The sequence below is a fragment of the Schistocerca gregaria genome, chromosome 3, assembly GCF_023897955.1.
Source record: "Schistocerca gregaria isolate iqSchGreg1 chromosome 3, iqSchGreg1.2, whole genome shotgun sequence".
Lineage (NCBI taxonomy): Eukaryota > Metazoa > Arthropoda > Insecta > Orthoptera > Acrididae > Schistocerca > Schistocerca gregaria.
Genome location: NC_064922.1, coordinates 606,644,282 through 606,660,675, shown reverse-complemented (window position 1 = coordinate 606,660,675; position 16,394 = coordinate 606,644,282). Strand labels below are relative to the sequence as shown.

General features: G+C 39.9%; 1 protein-coding gene across 3 annotated transcripts in view; it reads right to left on the bottom strand.

Moving 5' to 3' along the window:
* Positions 1–16,394, bottom strand: part of LOC126354651 (UDP-glucosyltransferase 2-like) — a 77,551-nt gene that overhangs the window by 29,082 nt on the left and 32,075 nt on the right. For all 3 annotated transcript variants that reach the window (XM_050004426.1, XM_050004427.1, XM_050004425.1), the window contains exon 4: positions 14,642–15,101. In XM_050004426.1, the coding sequence (XP_049860383.1) occupies positions 14,642–15,101 (460 nt within the window). The remainder of the gene's footprint in view (positions 1–14,641; positions 15,102–16,394) is intronic.

Genomic DNA, 16,394 nt, shown 5'->3' with positions numbered 1-16,394 from the left:
ACTAAAGATACGTTGGTTCTTGCATTGTGTGCAGTAGTCTTACCATGCAGATAAACTAAACTTATAATTTGAACATTTATTATAGAATGGGAAGCGTCTCGTTGCTGAAATCTTCTTCAAAGGTGTCTGCTCTCATGTTTCCGAATGACAAAACATAATTCACCTAGTGGAAACAAGGTGAAAATACCCAGATGGTACGACAGCACCTCCATTAAATTTCACTGTCAGGGTAATATACTTCCGTAGATAAAACTCAGTCTGACAACAGTGCTATTTTATGTACCTTGATTCATCATCTCTCCTCTCCACAAACCATCGAGTGTGATGTCTGCAACTAAATAAGCAAAGTAGTGCACACTTTTTTGTCATTAAATGATTCTGCAACGGACTGCCTGAGTTTCAATGTCAGGTCTGCAATTCTTCATATTTTACAGGTAGTACATCAAGTGAGAGTTAGGTAGTCCATATAGATTTAGTTCCGTGAACTGTCAGAGCAGAGCATTGGGTTTAGTCCATCTTAGATGTTCCCACTTCAAAATAACATTGTTAACATTGAACCAGTCGTCATGAAAAAAACTTTTTGTCGCAGTGCTCAGAATTGTAGACCACTGACTTGCCCCAGCACTTCTACAACATTATCATACCGTTTTGCCCCATTCATATGCCCTTGGACGAATAATGTGATGTCATTCAGAGCATGTTCTGGCGGACCGTCTAGGATTTTCGACCGCGCAAATCAACTTGTAGGAATGCTGATGATGAGATGGGTAGATCGAAAACCCGACGAAGAGGTATTGATTCGAACTGTGGTCTTTTTCGATAGGACACATCCAGAGGCATCATGGAATAGTCAGTCTGACTTTGGAGAAAAGCGTATGGCGCAAAAATTGTTAAGGGAGACCAAAAATTGGTTCCAATAAGCAGGTATGTATTAGACACTAAACCTGGCTACCAGCCAACCGTCACAGACGCCATGTCGGTGTCGTTCACGTAAGGTGGCCAATGTAACTGGGCACCCATCAGAATTGAAAGTCTGGCCTTATTCACGATCTGGCAACACCGTAGTACGCAGAAGTGTATCGAGTAAGTGCTTCTCTTTTCATGAGGTGTTAGGGTGCTGTATCTGCTCGTGATCCGTTGGTAAGCATTGCACAATGCAGATAAAAGGTATCGAGTTCGAATCCATTCCATACCTGTAAGTCTGATGCTGGATAAAACTTCAGAAACAGTTACTTCGATTTCTAACCCACACGTAATAGAAAAAAATTCCAGAAACATTTCCATCAACACAACTCGAGGCAGCACCAAGATCAGAATAGTTTATGCTCGAGAGTTTCGGCGCCCTACAGCGGCTTCCAGCCACCAGTTATTGGCCATACACCACCTCCCACCTAGTGTTGGGCTTTCCGCCAGGTGAATGCGTTGTGGTCCATGAGCGTATTTATCAACTGTTACTTTCTTGCTAGATGTTCTAGATTTTATCTTGCAGTAACGTATTGAATTGTGAGTGCTTCAAACTTAATAATATTGTTAAAGAGTTGTAAAATAGACACACAAGTGGATATGAGTCCAACATTTGCGACATATTATTGAGCTTGGATTTAATAGAGGGGAAAGTCAGCATAGGAACCTCAGAATCTTTATATTCTGCGTGCTTTTGGACAAAAAATTTCAAAAAAGGATTTTCTTGATTCAAGAAATATCGTTCCTGCATAAATGATTTTCCACAATCAGGAAGTCTCAATACCAGACTCATGTGATGAACCGTATGTGATGAACTGCGACCAGTTAAGATACTGCGACATTTGTATCCAATGGACAACGTTCAGAAGAAGTGGGAAGTAAGAGCACTCGTTGCTCTAATTCATAGCAACAAATTCGAAGGAATGATTATTACTGCACTTTTGCTTGAACGCTATCAATTCATACATAGAGCATTCCTATACAATATTGGTACTGGTGACGAGTTATGAAGCCTTGTGTTACCTTCTTAAGAAGTAATTAACGGCTGAGTAGTAATAAGAGACATGTCCTGTAACAAAGATCAGTGTGAACATATTTTGCACCCGTCGGCCGAAAAAGGGAGCTGTGCATTAGAAGCTCCTGCCCAGGGATGTGTGTGTCACAGCTGCTGTGTGTTTTCAATAACTGAAACATCTTTCAGTTTTAGAAAAATGACAGAGGAAACTGCATTGTATGTTGATACTACATGATAGTACACTCAGTTGATTTCAAAAATCCACGAGGTTTTTTTGGGAAATCTTCCTTCATGTATTTATTAATCTGATCTTATGCCCTGAAATGTTTAACTTTCCTGCTGCTTATCGACAAATTGTCAGTAAAACCCGTTTCCAGACTAAAATGCACTTCACTTCTAGTTTGAAACGTCTTCGACTCTGAACCAGTAGGTTTCTACAGGCATGGAATCGGTAAACTACCTGAGCATTGTCAGATTATTTTAGATAATGTAAGACAATATGTTTTTGAGGATTCATTAAACACCCTTGTTCAAAAATGGTTCACATGGCTCTGAGCACTATGCGACTTGACTTCTGAGGTCGTCAGTCGCCTAGAACTTAGAACTAATTAAACATATCTAACCTAAGGACATCACACACATCCATGCCCGAGGCAGGATTCGAACCTGCGACCGTAACATCAGCGCGGTTCCGGACTCAAGCGCCTAGAACTGCTCGGCCACAGCGGCCAGCACTGTAGTAATAAAAGTGAAATGCAACTTATCACTATAGGGTTGTGATGAAAATCGGTTTTAATAAAACTTCAGGTAGCCTATCTGTAACAAAAGTGTGCCTATATCAGCATGAATTAGTAATATATTTTTCACTTTTGGCTTCAAAGTGGTCTGTGCTTACTTGCTGTTTTGTATCAACTCAAATAGTACCGATATGTGGAATTTCATCTACAGCTACATCTACATGGATACTCTGCAAATCACATTTAAGTGCTTGGGAGAGAATTCATCGAACCACCTTCACTATTCTCTATTATTCCAGTCTCCTATAGCGCGAGGGAAAAAACGAACACCTACATCTTTCCGTGCGAGCTCTCATTTCATTTATTTTGTTATGGTGATCGTTTCTTCCTATACAGGTCGGCGTCAGCAAAATATTTTCACATTCGGAGGAGAAAGTTGGTGACTGAAATGTCGTGAGAAGATACCGCCGCAAGGAAAGCGCCTTTGTTTTAATCACGGCCACCCCAAATCCTTTATCATTTCAGTGACACTCTCTCCCCTATTGCGGCATAATACAAAACGTTCTGCCGGTCTCGGAACTTTTTCTATTAACTCTGTGAGCCCGATCTGGTAAGGATCCCACTCCGCGCAGGTGTATTCTGAAAGAACGGACAAACGTAATGTAGGGAAAGTCTTTAGTAGATCTGTTACATTTTGTAAGCGTCCTGCTGGTAAAACGCAGTGTATGGTTAGCCTTCCCCACAACGTTTTTTTATGTGTTCCTTCCAATTTAAGTTGTTCGTAATTATAATTCCAAGGTATTTAGTTGAATTTACGTCCTTTAGATTTGAATGATTTATCGTGTAACCGAAGTTTAACGGATTCCTTTTAGCACTCAAGTGGATGACCTCACACTTTCCGACTCTGAGGGTCAACTGCCAATTTTCACAACATACAGATAGATTTTCTAAATCGTTTTGTAATTTGTTTTGATCTTCTGATGACCTTAATAGTCGATAAACGATAGCGTCGTTTGTAAACAACCTAAGGCGGTTGCTCAGATTGTCTCCAAAATACTTTATATAGATAAGGAACAGCAAAGGGCTGTAACAGTACCTTGGGGAACGCCAGATATCACTTCTGTTTTATTGGACGACTTTCCGTCAATTACTACGAGCTATGAGCTCTCTGACAGAAAAATCACGAAGCCAGTCATATAACTGAAACGGTATTCCGTAACCACGCCATTTCACTACAAGCCGCTTGTGTGCTACAGTGTCAAATCCTTCTGAGAATCCAGTAACACGGAAACAATTTGAAATCTCTTGTCAATAGCACTCAGCACTTCGTGCGAGTAAAGAGCTAATTGCGTTTCACAATAACGATGTTTCCTAAATCCGTGTTAACTGTGTATCGACCGTTTTCTTCAAGATAATTCATAATGTACGAATACAATGTGTGTTAAGAATTGTTCTTCATATCGACATTAGTGATGTTGGTTGTTGTGGTCTTCAGTCCCGAGACTGGTATGATGCAGCTCTCCATGCTACTCTATCCTGTGCATGCTTCATCATCTCCCAGTACTTACTGCAACCTACATCCTTCTGAATCTGCTTGGTGTATTCACCTCTTGGTCTCCCTCTATGATTTTTTTCCCTAGACGATGCCCTCCAATACTAAATTGGTGATCCCTTGATGCCTCAGAACATGTCCTACCAACCGATCCCTTCTTCTGGTCAAGTTGTGCCACAACGTCTCTTCTCCCCAATCCTATTCAATACTTCCTCATTAGTTATGCGATCTACCCGTGTAATCTTCAGCATTCTTCTGTAGCACCACATTTCGAAAGCTTCTATTCTCTTCGTGTCCCAACTATTTATCGTCCATGTTTCACTTCCATACATGGCTACACTCTATACAAATACTTTCAGAAAAGACTTCCTGACACTTCAATCTATACTCGATGTTAACAAATTTCTCTTCTTCAGAAACGCCTTCCTTGCCATTGCCAGTCTACATTTTATATCCTCTCTACTTCGACCATCATCAGTTATTTTGCTTCCAAAATAGGAAAACTCCTTTACTACTTTAAGTGCCTCATTTCCTAATCTAATTCCCTCAACATCACCCGACTTCATTCGACTACATTCCATTATCCTCGTTTTGCTTTTGTTGATGTTCATCTTATATACTCCTCTCAAGACACTGTCCATTCCATTCAACTGCTCTTCCAAGTCCTTTGCCGTCTCTGACAGAATTACAATGTCATCGGCGAACCTCAAAGTTTTTATTTCTTCTCCATGGATTTTAATACCTACTCCGAATTTTTCTTTTGTTTCCTTCACTGCTTGCTCAATATACAGATTGAATAACATCGGTGAGAGGCTACAACCCTGTCTCACTCCTTTCCTAACCACTGCTTCCCTTTCATGCCCCTCGACTCTTATAACTGCCATCTGGTTTCTGTACAAATTGCAAATAGCCTTTCGCTCCCTGTATTTTACCCCTGCCATCTTTATAATTTGAAAGAGAGTATTCCAATCAACATTGTCAAAAGCTTTCTCTAAGTCTACAAATGCTAGAAACGTAGGTTTGCCTTTCCTTAACCTTTCTTCTAAGATAAGTCGTAAGGTCAGTATTGCCTCACGTGTTCCAGTATTTCTACGGAATCCAAAATGATCTTCCCCGAGGTCAGCTTCTACTAGTTTTTCCATTCGTCTGTAAAGAATTCGTGTTAGTATTTTGCAGCTGTGGCTTATTAAATTGATTGTTCGGTAATTTTCACATCTGTCAACACCTGATTTCTTTGGGATTGGAATTATTATATTCTTCTTGAAGCTGAGGGTATTTCGCCTGTTTCATACATCTTACTCACCAGATGGTAGAGTTTTGTCAGGACTGGCTCTCCCAAGGCCGTCAGTAGTTCCAATGGAATGTTGTCTACTCCGGGGGCCTTGTTTCGACTCAGGTCTTTCAGTGCCCTGTCAAACTCTTCACGCAGTATCGTATGTCCCATTTCATCTTCATCTACATCCTCTTCCATTTCCATAATATTGTCCTCAAGTACATCGCCCTCGTACCTTTCCACGTTAGTTCAAAATGGCTCTGAGCACTATGGGACTCAACTTCTGTGGTCATTAGTCCCCTAGAACTTAGAACTACTTAAACTTAACTAACCTAAGGACATCACACACATCCATGCTCGAGGCAGGGTTCGAACCTGCGACCTAGCAGTCGCACGGGTCCTGATTGCGCGCCTAGAACCGCGAGATCACCGCGGCCGGCTCCACGTTAGTGATATGAGCCTGTAATTTAGTGGATTACTGCTACTACCTTTCGTGAATATTGATGTGAGCTGTGCAACTTTCTAGTCTTTTGGTACTGATCTTTGTATAGTCATAAAACCCAAAAGTTATGTCTGCGGAAGCGGAAAGAAGCATTATCAGTTTTATGCTACGACGGTACACTATGAGGTACCGGAAGTTTTGAGAAGATATTTGATGGAGAAGTTTTCTTCAAATTTCCTTACTGATTTTTCATTTGGCTGCTTGTAGCTGTACAACAGAACAGCTAAAAACATGACTTTTAGTGAAACTGTACCTACAAGCTAACACAGCCTTCATCTGACGGGCAATCATACCCCTGAACTACTTAAGAGCTGCAGTATTAGTTGGTCTCTCACATTGCCTCAGTGATGACTACGACAGATAAATCGCAACGTGAAAGACTAGATTATTTGCAATTTCCATGACTTTCCTGGTCTTGAAACCATAAATTGATAACCTTTTATCTCACCTAACGTGAAAATCACAAAGATTATTCAACGGCAATGACATGTAAAATAAAATAAATTTTGCAGAATAATTCTGTGCTATCCAATAACTCGTCAGTCGTAGGGTCGTCAACCGTATTATGCGTTGTTTTCAAGATTTAATTATGCTACCAACAGGAAAAATACCAGCCGAAATGTGTTGAGCGAGCTCGGAAGTTGTTATAGCTTTCATCTCAAAGATGTGGCTGCTGGCAGTCGGAATTAATGTGTTAATGTGTCCCTCAGTTTCACTGCCATTGCTGTAACTAGCTTTTAGGATCAGAGCATACTTACATATAATACTTAGGTGCACTGACTGAAAATTGAACACAAATAATCAATAACTACAACAACTATTTTTGTTTCTCTGTCTTAAGCGCACTGAATTCTGAAAAGCTCATTCACCAGACAAGATTTACATTTCTGGAGCGTTACAGTGGTCATACTGGAGACATTATAAGTAGACAACACATTTGGTCGCTATACACTTTGAAAGTATTTTTCTTAAGAATTCTGTCATTGCCACTATCCCCAAAAGAGGAATACAAATGAAAAGATAACAACACACCACTGACTGCAGAACGAGAACATCTACAGAGAGATTTCCTAAGCTATGAATAACACACAGTTCCAAATCAATTAGTCTATTGTGCATGGAAATCAAACGCCATGTCAGAAAAAAGGATCTACAAAACCAGTCGGGCAAATTAAATGAGCTAACATGATTGGAGAAGCAATTGTCACCAGAACTCGAAACAAGGAACACAGAATATCGACAGTAATATCTAGAAAAAGTCATCCATACGCAAAACCGTCATTCAGTCTGCAAATATTGAATGAACAACAAAAATCATCCACCTGCAATGATTACAGTACTACCACTGACGATTCGTTTTCAGTAAAAGTGGAAAGCACCTGTGCTGAGGAGCTGCTCAGCTTGCTGTACTTTTTTCGCAGAGAGAACATAAAGTAACAACTGGTACAGAAAGCTAAGCATAGTTCTGAAATTCTATGCAGCGTCTGTGCAAAGTGTTATTAATTTAACCCTTGACGGTTTAATACGAACGATATGTCTAGGCTACCATAATATTCACGTGAGAATTACAGAGTCGCAATCGGACAGCATAGATGAGCAGGCGTTTGTAGAATTTGCCGAGACTGTCCATTGGGGTGGCCCAAGAACCGAAGTTTCCTTTTATTTGTACGATGTTAAAGGAACTGTTAATAAAATTTGAGAAACATGTCAGGTTGGCAGTACTTGCTAAGTAAAGCGAACACACGCAGCCGCGTCGATGTAAACGTACTGTTGTTAGTAAACCTACTGTTGTCAGTCAGTGAACATGTCAGCTGAAATAGATAGTAGTTCTAAAAGTTTGTATTTTTAGTAGTGCCATAGTGCACCAAATGAAAGATTCAGAAGTGCCATCTGATGAAAAAGTTCTCGCAATTTTGTTCTACAATACCAGTGAAGCTAATTTAGCTGTCAGTGGAAGTGCAAATCTCACTGTTCGCGAATGTATTATCTTTTCGGAAGACACGTATACCTACAGAATCTTTGCTTAATTGTGTAAAGATGTTAGTAACCCCTATCAAGGTTGGAGGGAGCTACAGTAAAATTCACGAAGAAACCCAAAATATATTTCATCAGCGGGACAAGGGTTTTGCTAACAAGTTAGATGATTTGTTTGACATTACATGTGCCAGTTCACTTCAGTTGAGGAAAATAAATGGATATAGAAACTTCTTACAGCAATAGAGAGCTGGTCAGATCGGCTTGATCATGTAGGTGGACTGGCCAAAAAAAACGGATAATAAAGAACTATTGCGGAAGAGAAGAGACGTGCTAAATATTTTTCCTTGGGAACTCCTTCAGAATCATAATATGAACCATTAAAAAGCAACTCCCCTTCAGGTTATAGTGAAAATGACACTCGTTTACAAGGTTTTCCGACTGAGATACAGCATGACACCAGAAAACACCTATGCGGAAACATTTCATAACTCCAAAATTAGTAGCAGCGCTAAACTGATGTCTTTTACGTATGAGATATTTAGTGATTATTCATGAAGCTAGCTTGAAGCACTGGCATATGTTGCTGATGAAAGTTCTCGATTCAAAGAATTTATACGGAGAAACGGAAAGAGTGGACGGAAGCTATAAAAGCTAATTTTCAAAATCAGGTAGCAGATCTTGTGACCGTTCACTGGTATAGAAAAATGTTGCCTGCCTTACATGATTGTAAATCAAAAGAAGGATACCTTCTGATACTTATTTCATGTGTAAATACTGCTCTGTCAGTCCCAAGTACGGAAAGTTCTGCCCTGTGCACTGTTCACCGTGCACAGTCTAGCTTGTAGGAACGTAGGCGTGTTTGTGTGCGCGCGGTTGTGTGTGTATTTTCTGTTACTCTTACTCGTCAGAGGGTAAAATCCGAAAGTTATAAAGTTGTACTCGTTTTGTGTTTCCCAATTGACAACTCAAGGCTTCTGCTTCCCGGTAAGTGGTCGCCTTCAGTCCTGAAGTATACTCCCGTACGTGGATGCAAGATGAACAGTACGACTTCAGATAAGAAATTGACAGTTGATAAACTCAGAGCGGCGCGCCACGCGCCACGGTCGCCTGGTCTGAAGGCACCTAAAGTCCGGCGGCGAGTTGCGTGTGGCCGGCAGCCGGCAGCCGGTGGCCGCTGTAACAGAACGAATAAGCTCTCGACCGTAAAGTGACCTTGACGCTGCCACGAGCTGTTTCGTGGAATTGTTTCTGGATGTTTTTGCCATTACAGGTGAGTCAGAAAATGAAGCGAATTGTCTTTGGGGTTCCTCCAATCTGATAACTTCAGCAGGCGATCGAAATGTGAGTTAAAAATGTAAGTAATGGAGTGGACTATAATTCCCTACTTTATTTCTACATTTCACATCGCTTACCAATCCTTTTCTTGCATGGTTCTTCATAAATTGAAAGAAATCTAACATTTCACCTGAGTCCAATTGCTTGTCATCTATATAAAATGAGATTCTTGTTCCTTCAACAGCAAAATTAGACAAATAAATAAAATAAATTAGTTCTCATCCGTTGCAGCATATATTTGTTGGACTACCTGTACCCTTACTTGAGATGGTAAGGTGATTTGAAATACAAGTAGCATAATGAGGAAAAGTATTATTGAGCTATCTATACAATGATCTTAATATCACAGAGACACCATGGCCTTTCACAGTTCGCAATTTTTTGTTGTTGTTAATTTCCTTTCTTCTGTAGTCATTGAGTCGTGTTGTCTGTTTAAACTTAAATTCCCTTAAAATCGGTGTTTCCGATATTATCACGTTGTGTTTGAAGTGACATTGTAGCCAGATTACCACACTGTCTTTCTGGTAGGGGTATCTCTTGCCAGGTTGGTAGGACGTGTTTTTGGTTTTTGAAGACATTATATACGAGTAATGCTTTGCGTTTTGCTTCAGTATCTATTAATTCGATCTCATCTTCTTTAAATGATAGTGTTAGTGTGCTGTATTTCACCCTGAAAATATTTCCACAGCATACAAAATGTCGAATCGCTGATAGTAGACCTTTTTGGCTATTGGCTGTGGTACTGGCAACATGGAAGCTATGTAATACACTTTCGATGAGATAAACCCGTTGACAAGTTTTAATTTCTGGATCAAATTGAGATTGCGATGTGAATATAGCTATGTGCTGGCGCTAGATTTGTTCAACATCGATCGCCAGTTGGTAGTTTTCATCCTTTGAACTACAGAAACCAGATCTAGTCACCATCATCATCATTTAAGACTGATTATGCCTTTCAGCGTTCAGTCTGGGGCATAGTCCCCCTTATAAAATTCCTCCATGATCCCCTATTCAGTGCTAACATTGGTGCCTCTTCTGATTTTAAGCATATTACTTCAAAATCATTCTTAACCGAATCCAGGTACCTTCTCCTTTGTCTGCCCCGACTACTCCTACCCTCTACTGCTGAACCCATGAGTGTCTTGGGTAGCCTTGCTTCTCCCATGCGTGTAACATGCCTCCACCATCTAAGCCTGTTCGCCCTGGCTGCTACATCTATAGCGTTCATTCCCAGTTTTTCTTTGATTTCCTCATTGTGGACACCCTCCTGACATTGTTCCCATCTACTAGTACCTGCAATCATCCTAACTACTTTCATATCCGTAACCTCAACCTTGTTGATAAGGAAACCTGAATCCACCCAGCTTTCACTCCCATACAACACAGTTTGTCGAAAGATTGAACGGTGCACAGATAACTTAGTCTTGGTACTGACTTCCTTCTTACAGAAGAGAGTAGATCGTAGCTGAGCGTTCACTGCATTAGCTTTGCTACACCTCGCTTCCAGTTCTTTCACTATGTTGCCATCCTGTGAAAATATGCATCCTAAGTACTTGAAACCATCCACCTGTTCTAACTTTGTTCCTCCTATTTGGCACTCAATCCGTTTATATTTCTTTACCACTGACATTACTTTCGTTTTTGAGATGCTAATCTTCATACCATAGTCCTTACATTTCTGATCTAGCTCTGAAATATTACTTTGCAAACTTTCAATCAGACCAGATCTAGTCACAGACGTATATTTGTTGCTGTGGGTAACCATTGCTGTTCTTCCAACAGTGAACGTTTCCCGAAGTTTATTTTCTTGGATTTCTTATACTTGATCATGGCTCCCTTTTCTGCACAGTAAACGTTCGGCTAATGTTTTGAGGGTGGTATTTGGTCTTCTGCCGACACAGATATGGCCAGATCAGATGCCAATGCTTGACATACAATTTTATTTCCTAGTGAGATCAATATTTGGATTAAGCCGTTCAGTTTCCTTAGGAGAGGTTCGACTGCAATTGAAAAGATGGCCATCGATTGGGGACAATCCTAACGGACTGACCGCTTTATAATGAATGGTGCAGTAAGGTGTCAATTGATCATAATTTTGGACCAAGCTTCCTGCAAACTGACTGACATGTTGAGAGAATTTGTTGCAGATACAATATTTCTGTCTTGTCCTTAGTAGAAAACTGTGAGATGTCTAGTCGGTTTTACAGATAACCTGGATGGTTATTACATCACGGTAGTGATAGGTCTCAGGGTATCAGTTATACTGCGCACTGGGACGGCGCACGTTTGATAACCACCTATACCACGTATTTCATTACGTCCCGTACTTTTGAGTTTACCGCTCGAGCTAGTATTTTGTAGTCGGCATCCATCAAGGTTACTGGCTTAAGAGGTTCGATGTTTGTTGGTGGGTATTTCTTGAGAACACTCGTGCAAGGTTGTAGGGAGCTGTTGGACGTTGCATGCATCACTGAATATGTTAACTAGCTCTTCTTTCAATATCTCCCATTGACTGAGATACAAGTCAACTGGTATGCTGTCCATACCTGCTGATTTTCCTTTCATGCCTCTCACTACACTTCACATATTTCTTCTTCCGTAAATTCTCCGTCGACAGAAATGTTGTCTGCGTTATCAGCACGTTGCCAATATCATCCACGAAAACTGATTCGCCTGCGTCTAGTGCAGCATACAACTCACGGAAATGTTGCAACGCTCCGTTTATGTATGAGTCTACTGCTGTATTGTCTTATTTCCTATCTTAAGTTACTCGATTATTATTTTTGTCCTTTTCGATATTCATATTACGAGGTAAACTAACGCATCTCCTCTTGAGTAATATTGCCAGCTCTGGACCTGAATTTCTGCTCGCTAATTTTCGTCTCTGCATTGACATTATCTGTGTTCGAATCTGTTTTATCCGGGAACTTTAGTGGTCACGTCTCGTTCATTTTGGTACAATTCTCGAAGGCAAGTGAAATAAAATTGCTTTGTATTTTTCTTCCACTCTTTTTGTAATCATATTAACTAAGCAATCTCCACATCTCGGGTTTCTCATGCTCCACCCAACAATGTATTCTGCAAAATTAATGCCTTCTGTTAGTGACGCTGGCTTTCCAAGTTTCCAGTACCAGACTTCCTAATTCCTCATTTCTAAGTAAGGCAATATTCAATTTCCACTACGCTTTTCTATGGAAATTGTTTTCTTCTGTAAATTCGTTGCAGTAATGTAAGTACAAAGATCGTAAAAATTTTCCTTATGTGCTGACGTTACGCACTAAGTCTTGTGAGATGCAAATACGGTCAGTCCTCTCTGGATGACTAGAGACGTAGGCGCACATTAATGACTCTGCATTTTCTGCATCCCACGTGTCGAGCGTACTTAAGTTTCTAACCGTGTATTCAACTTCCATGTATCTGTTTAAATTTCGCTTTTGGTCTATTTTTTTCTGATAACAGAGTTTAAATCGCCACCAAATACGACTCTGCCCAATGTCGTTGATAAAAGACACATCAATTTCTGTTTGAAAAACTCGGCTCTCACCTCTTTACGACTGATTCCATGAGGGGCACACACATTAACAACGACTGTATCTATTCGTGCTGATATTCCCCTGCCGCTTAATAGCCTCCCAGCTTCAGCCACTTGACTGCCGTCTGTTGATAACATAGGCATACTCGCGCCATTAGATCTGTTGAGAATTACGTTGTATCCTGTAATTTCATGTAGACTGTTGGTTTCACTTCTTCCAGTAATGTTATATCAATTTCAGCAGCGTGTAAGAACCATTGGAAACAAATCAGTTTGAACCTAGTTGATATTCTGTTGACGTTTAAAGTACAAATTTTATAATGAATGTAGGTCATAAATGCCTTTTTGGTTGTGAATTAATGTTTCTTACTTCCTGTGCCTATACTTGTAGTTCCTGATCTTTTAATGGGTGTAGATTTTGCATTGAGGGTCAGATTAGGTTTCACCTCTTTTTATGTATCTTTTGCTTGGTTCTGCTTGATCCCATAATCTCCACTTTCTGTACTTTCTTTCCTCCGATTGTCTTCAGACAGTTGATATTTGGCGTGGGCTGTTACTTCTGAGTCAGACATTGCTACATCTTCATTCTCTCTGCCGCCTTGGTCACTAATGGAGGTTGTCGAGGGCTCTTTCTTTACGTTGTTTCCCCTGTCACTTGACCACGAGGAGAAACAGCTCTCTAACAGCTCGTCAAGAGTGACAGCACTTCCTCCGTACACTTTTTCGTGCTGGAGTGTGGCCACCCGTGCACATGGACAGACTTAGTATGATGACATGAATGATTCTGACTGACCCTCTGTGGTGGCCGGCCGATCGCCGGATGTACAAGAGGATGTAGTTAAGCGAAGGTGAAGGCGCTTAAACAGGACAGTCTAGCTTGAAAGGTGCATCAATCAAGTCTTTTCACTAATGACTGCAACAACAGAACACATTAATATAGACTTAGCCTACTTACCAGACTATTTCTCAGTAACAAATACTCAAAATACGTCTATGAAGACTACAAAATTGAAGTTTGATTGGTTCTGAGTGACGAGTAATTAAAGAAATATGATACTCTATTTTTCTCAAGAAGCCAAACAACAAACAAAATTAAAAATATTATTTGAATCGTTTTTAAAAAATATGAGGTTCTTCCTATCGCTGTAAACAACATTGAATGAAAATGGTTTAAATATATCAGTGATTCACAACTATCTTTTCTTCCTATATAGATCTTGTTACCCTCAATTTATCATCAACTAATCCACTTGCCTTATAAGTAAATTGATCTTATAGGGCATTCCGTGTGAAATGTGTGTAAAAATGAAGAGACTGAAAGCTTACAAGAAATGCAGGACATTGTTAAATCATTTACTTGACCCATCACTGGACATTTGCTGTTCGGAATGTGTTTATAGATGATATATTTGAAGCAATCCTGCCTCTAAACCCCCCTCCCACCGCCAAAAACGAATGTAAGTATTAGGTATTATACAGTATCACATTCATTGTCTTCTTTTTGAGACCTAAGTAAAGACATTAAAAGATAGGGGGCTGACTGTACAATTGTTATATGATCGTTGTTGTAATAACATATAGAAAATGCTTATAATACTAAAGTAAGTAGCGAAAAGTAAATGAATATTTAATATTGTCTCAGTAAACCGTTATCGTTTCCTTAGCAAATTATTTTACAGTTCTCAACCATTTCCAACGTTAACTTCTGCTCCGAAGAGGAACAGCTCACATTTTCTGCATCACAATTGTAAATACCTTTGGCAGCGGCTTCCTCTCCTTCTGGATGTGGATTCCAGTTAATTCGATGATATTTGGCGTATTCGGCACAGGGTAGCTCATGCTGAAGTGATTGTTGGCCAACATAAGGCTGAAATTGTGATCCATCGCACGCAAGGTAGGTGGGTTCTGACCGGAATATTTCCAGAGTTCCTCTTCCTCTCTCCCATACAAAACTCTCTGTACAATATCCAACGAAAGCAGTAAGCTGTAAGCGTTGTCCAGTCTCTGCCAGAATGTCATGTGGTCCGTGTATCCGAGATTGTAGTCAGGGATGTAGGAAGGATTAATTGGGCTGCCGAAAGTCTTCCGAATAAGTGACGTAGCTCCAAGAGAAGCATATCCAATTAATGGTGGAGATCCCACTTTGTGCGCTAAGCCGTAATAACAGGGGGAGCCGAATTTCTCCATAATGAATGCATCATACTTCTGCTCCACTCTGTAAGGCAAAACATAATTAACATGAGTTCCCAAGAGGACATATTCAGCGAAGAACTCATTGTACACAAGAATATAATAAGAAAACGTGCATGAGGCACAAATATTCGAAAGGAACAACATCGACCCTAGTAAGTAAAACTTAAATGTTCCATTAAAATAATTAATTAATTAAAGAACCAACCATGTTGTTACTTACGTTACTATACACATGAAGAACATATATGTGTAAGATTCGATGTGTGCTGCACTCAGATGCCTATATTTATCTCACTGCATGCTCAACATAATGAGCTGTTACAAACTGTTCCATGTTACGTCAAAGAACGTACGTGAAACAAGAATACGTTATTGTTTGACAGTATTGTGTGTATGTGTGCATACGGGAATAACATTTTGATACTGGACATAAACATAGCATTTTTTGCCACTGACGTGTTTTTGTGGACATTTTAGACTTCAAAAGAACAACGTGACACTTGACGAGAGTTATAGAATAGCTTAGATATGGGAAATATTTAATCTGACGGTCCAGTGCTCTTTGCACCATGTATTACACTGAGACTGGAGCTTTGGATGTTTACAAGTGTTGCTTAGCCTGTAATTTCATGACATAAACACTGTTTGTATGCATGAGTGCATGTGTGTGTGTGTGTTTTGAGGAAATGCTTTAGATGTGCAAATTGCACCTTAAATGTAATTCCTTAGATAATTACTTTTGAGCATGATTTAAAGAATTATATCGTCCAGATGCCTTTGAGCAAGGCCAGTATGTTTGCAGTGGTTTACATTATGATTGTTTCCTTTTATGACTTGTACGTTAGAGATATAATTCGCTCTTCCATGGTGAAGGGTCTCTACATGACCCTGCATCACCTTGTTTAACATTTGACTTAATCTGGCACCTCAATTCTGGGCCTGAACTGTAAACTAAAAAAAAAAATAATAATAATAATAATAATAATAATAATAATAAAAAAATAAAAAAAGGCTGACCAGCTGAGTGTGGCCATAGTGGCCACAAGTTGTATTGCCTTGATTTTCACCTTACATTTTACTAAGATTTTTGATAATTATCAGAGCCCCACATGCATGTTCAACACATCTATGTGCAGTATGTCAGTATATATGTCCTTTCCTCCTCGCACCTGATGCATGAAAAGCGTGACGGAGAGTGTACAAGGTAAATGTCAGTATCTAGATATGTGGCACAATAGAAAACCCTATAAAGGATGTACTAGATAGCAGAGAGGGTTGTGTTCTCCTTGGACGAAGCTCTTGTACAGTTTGGCAC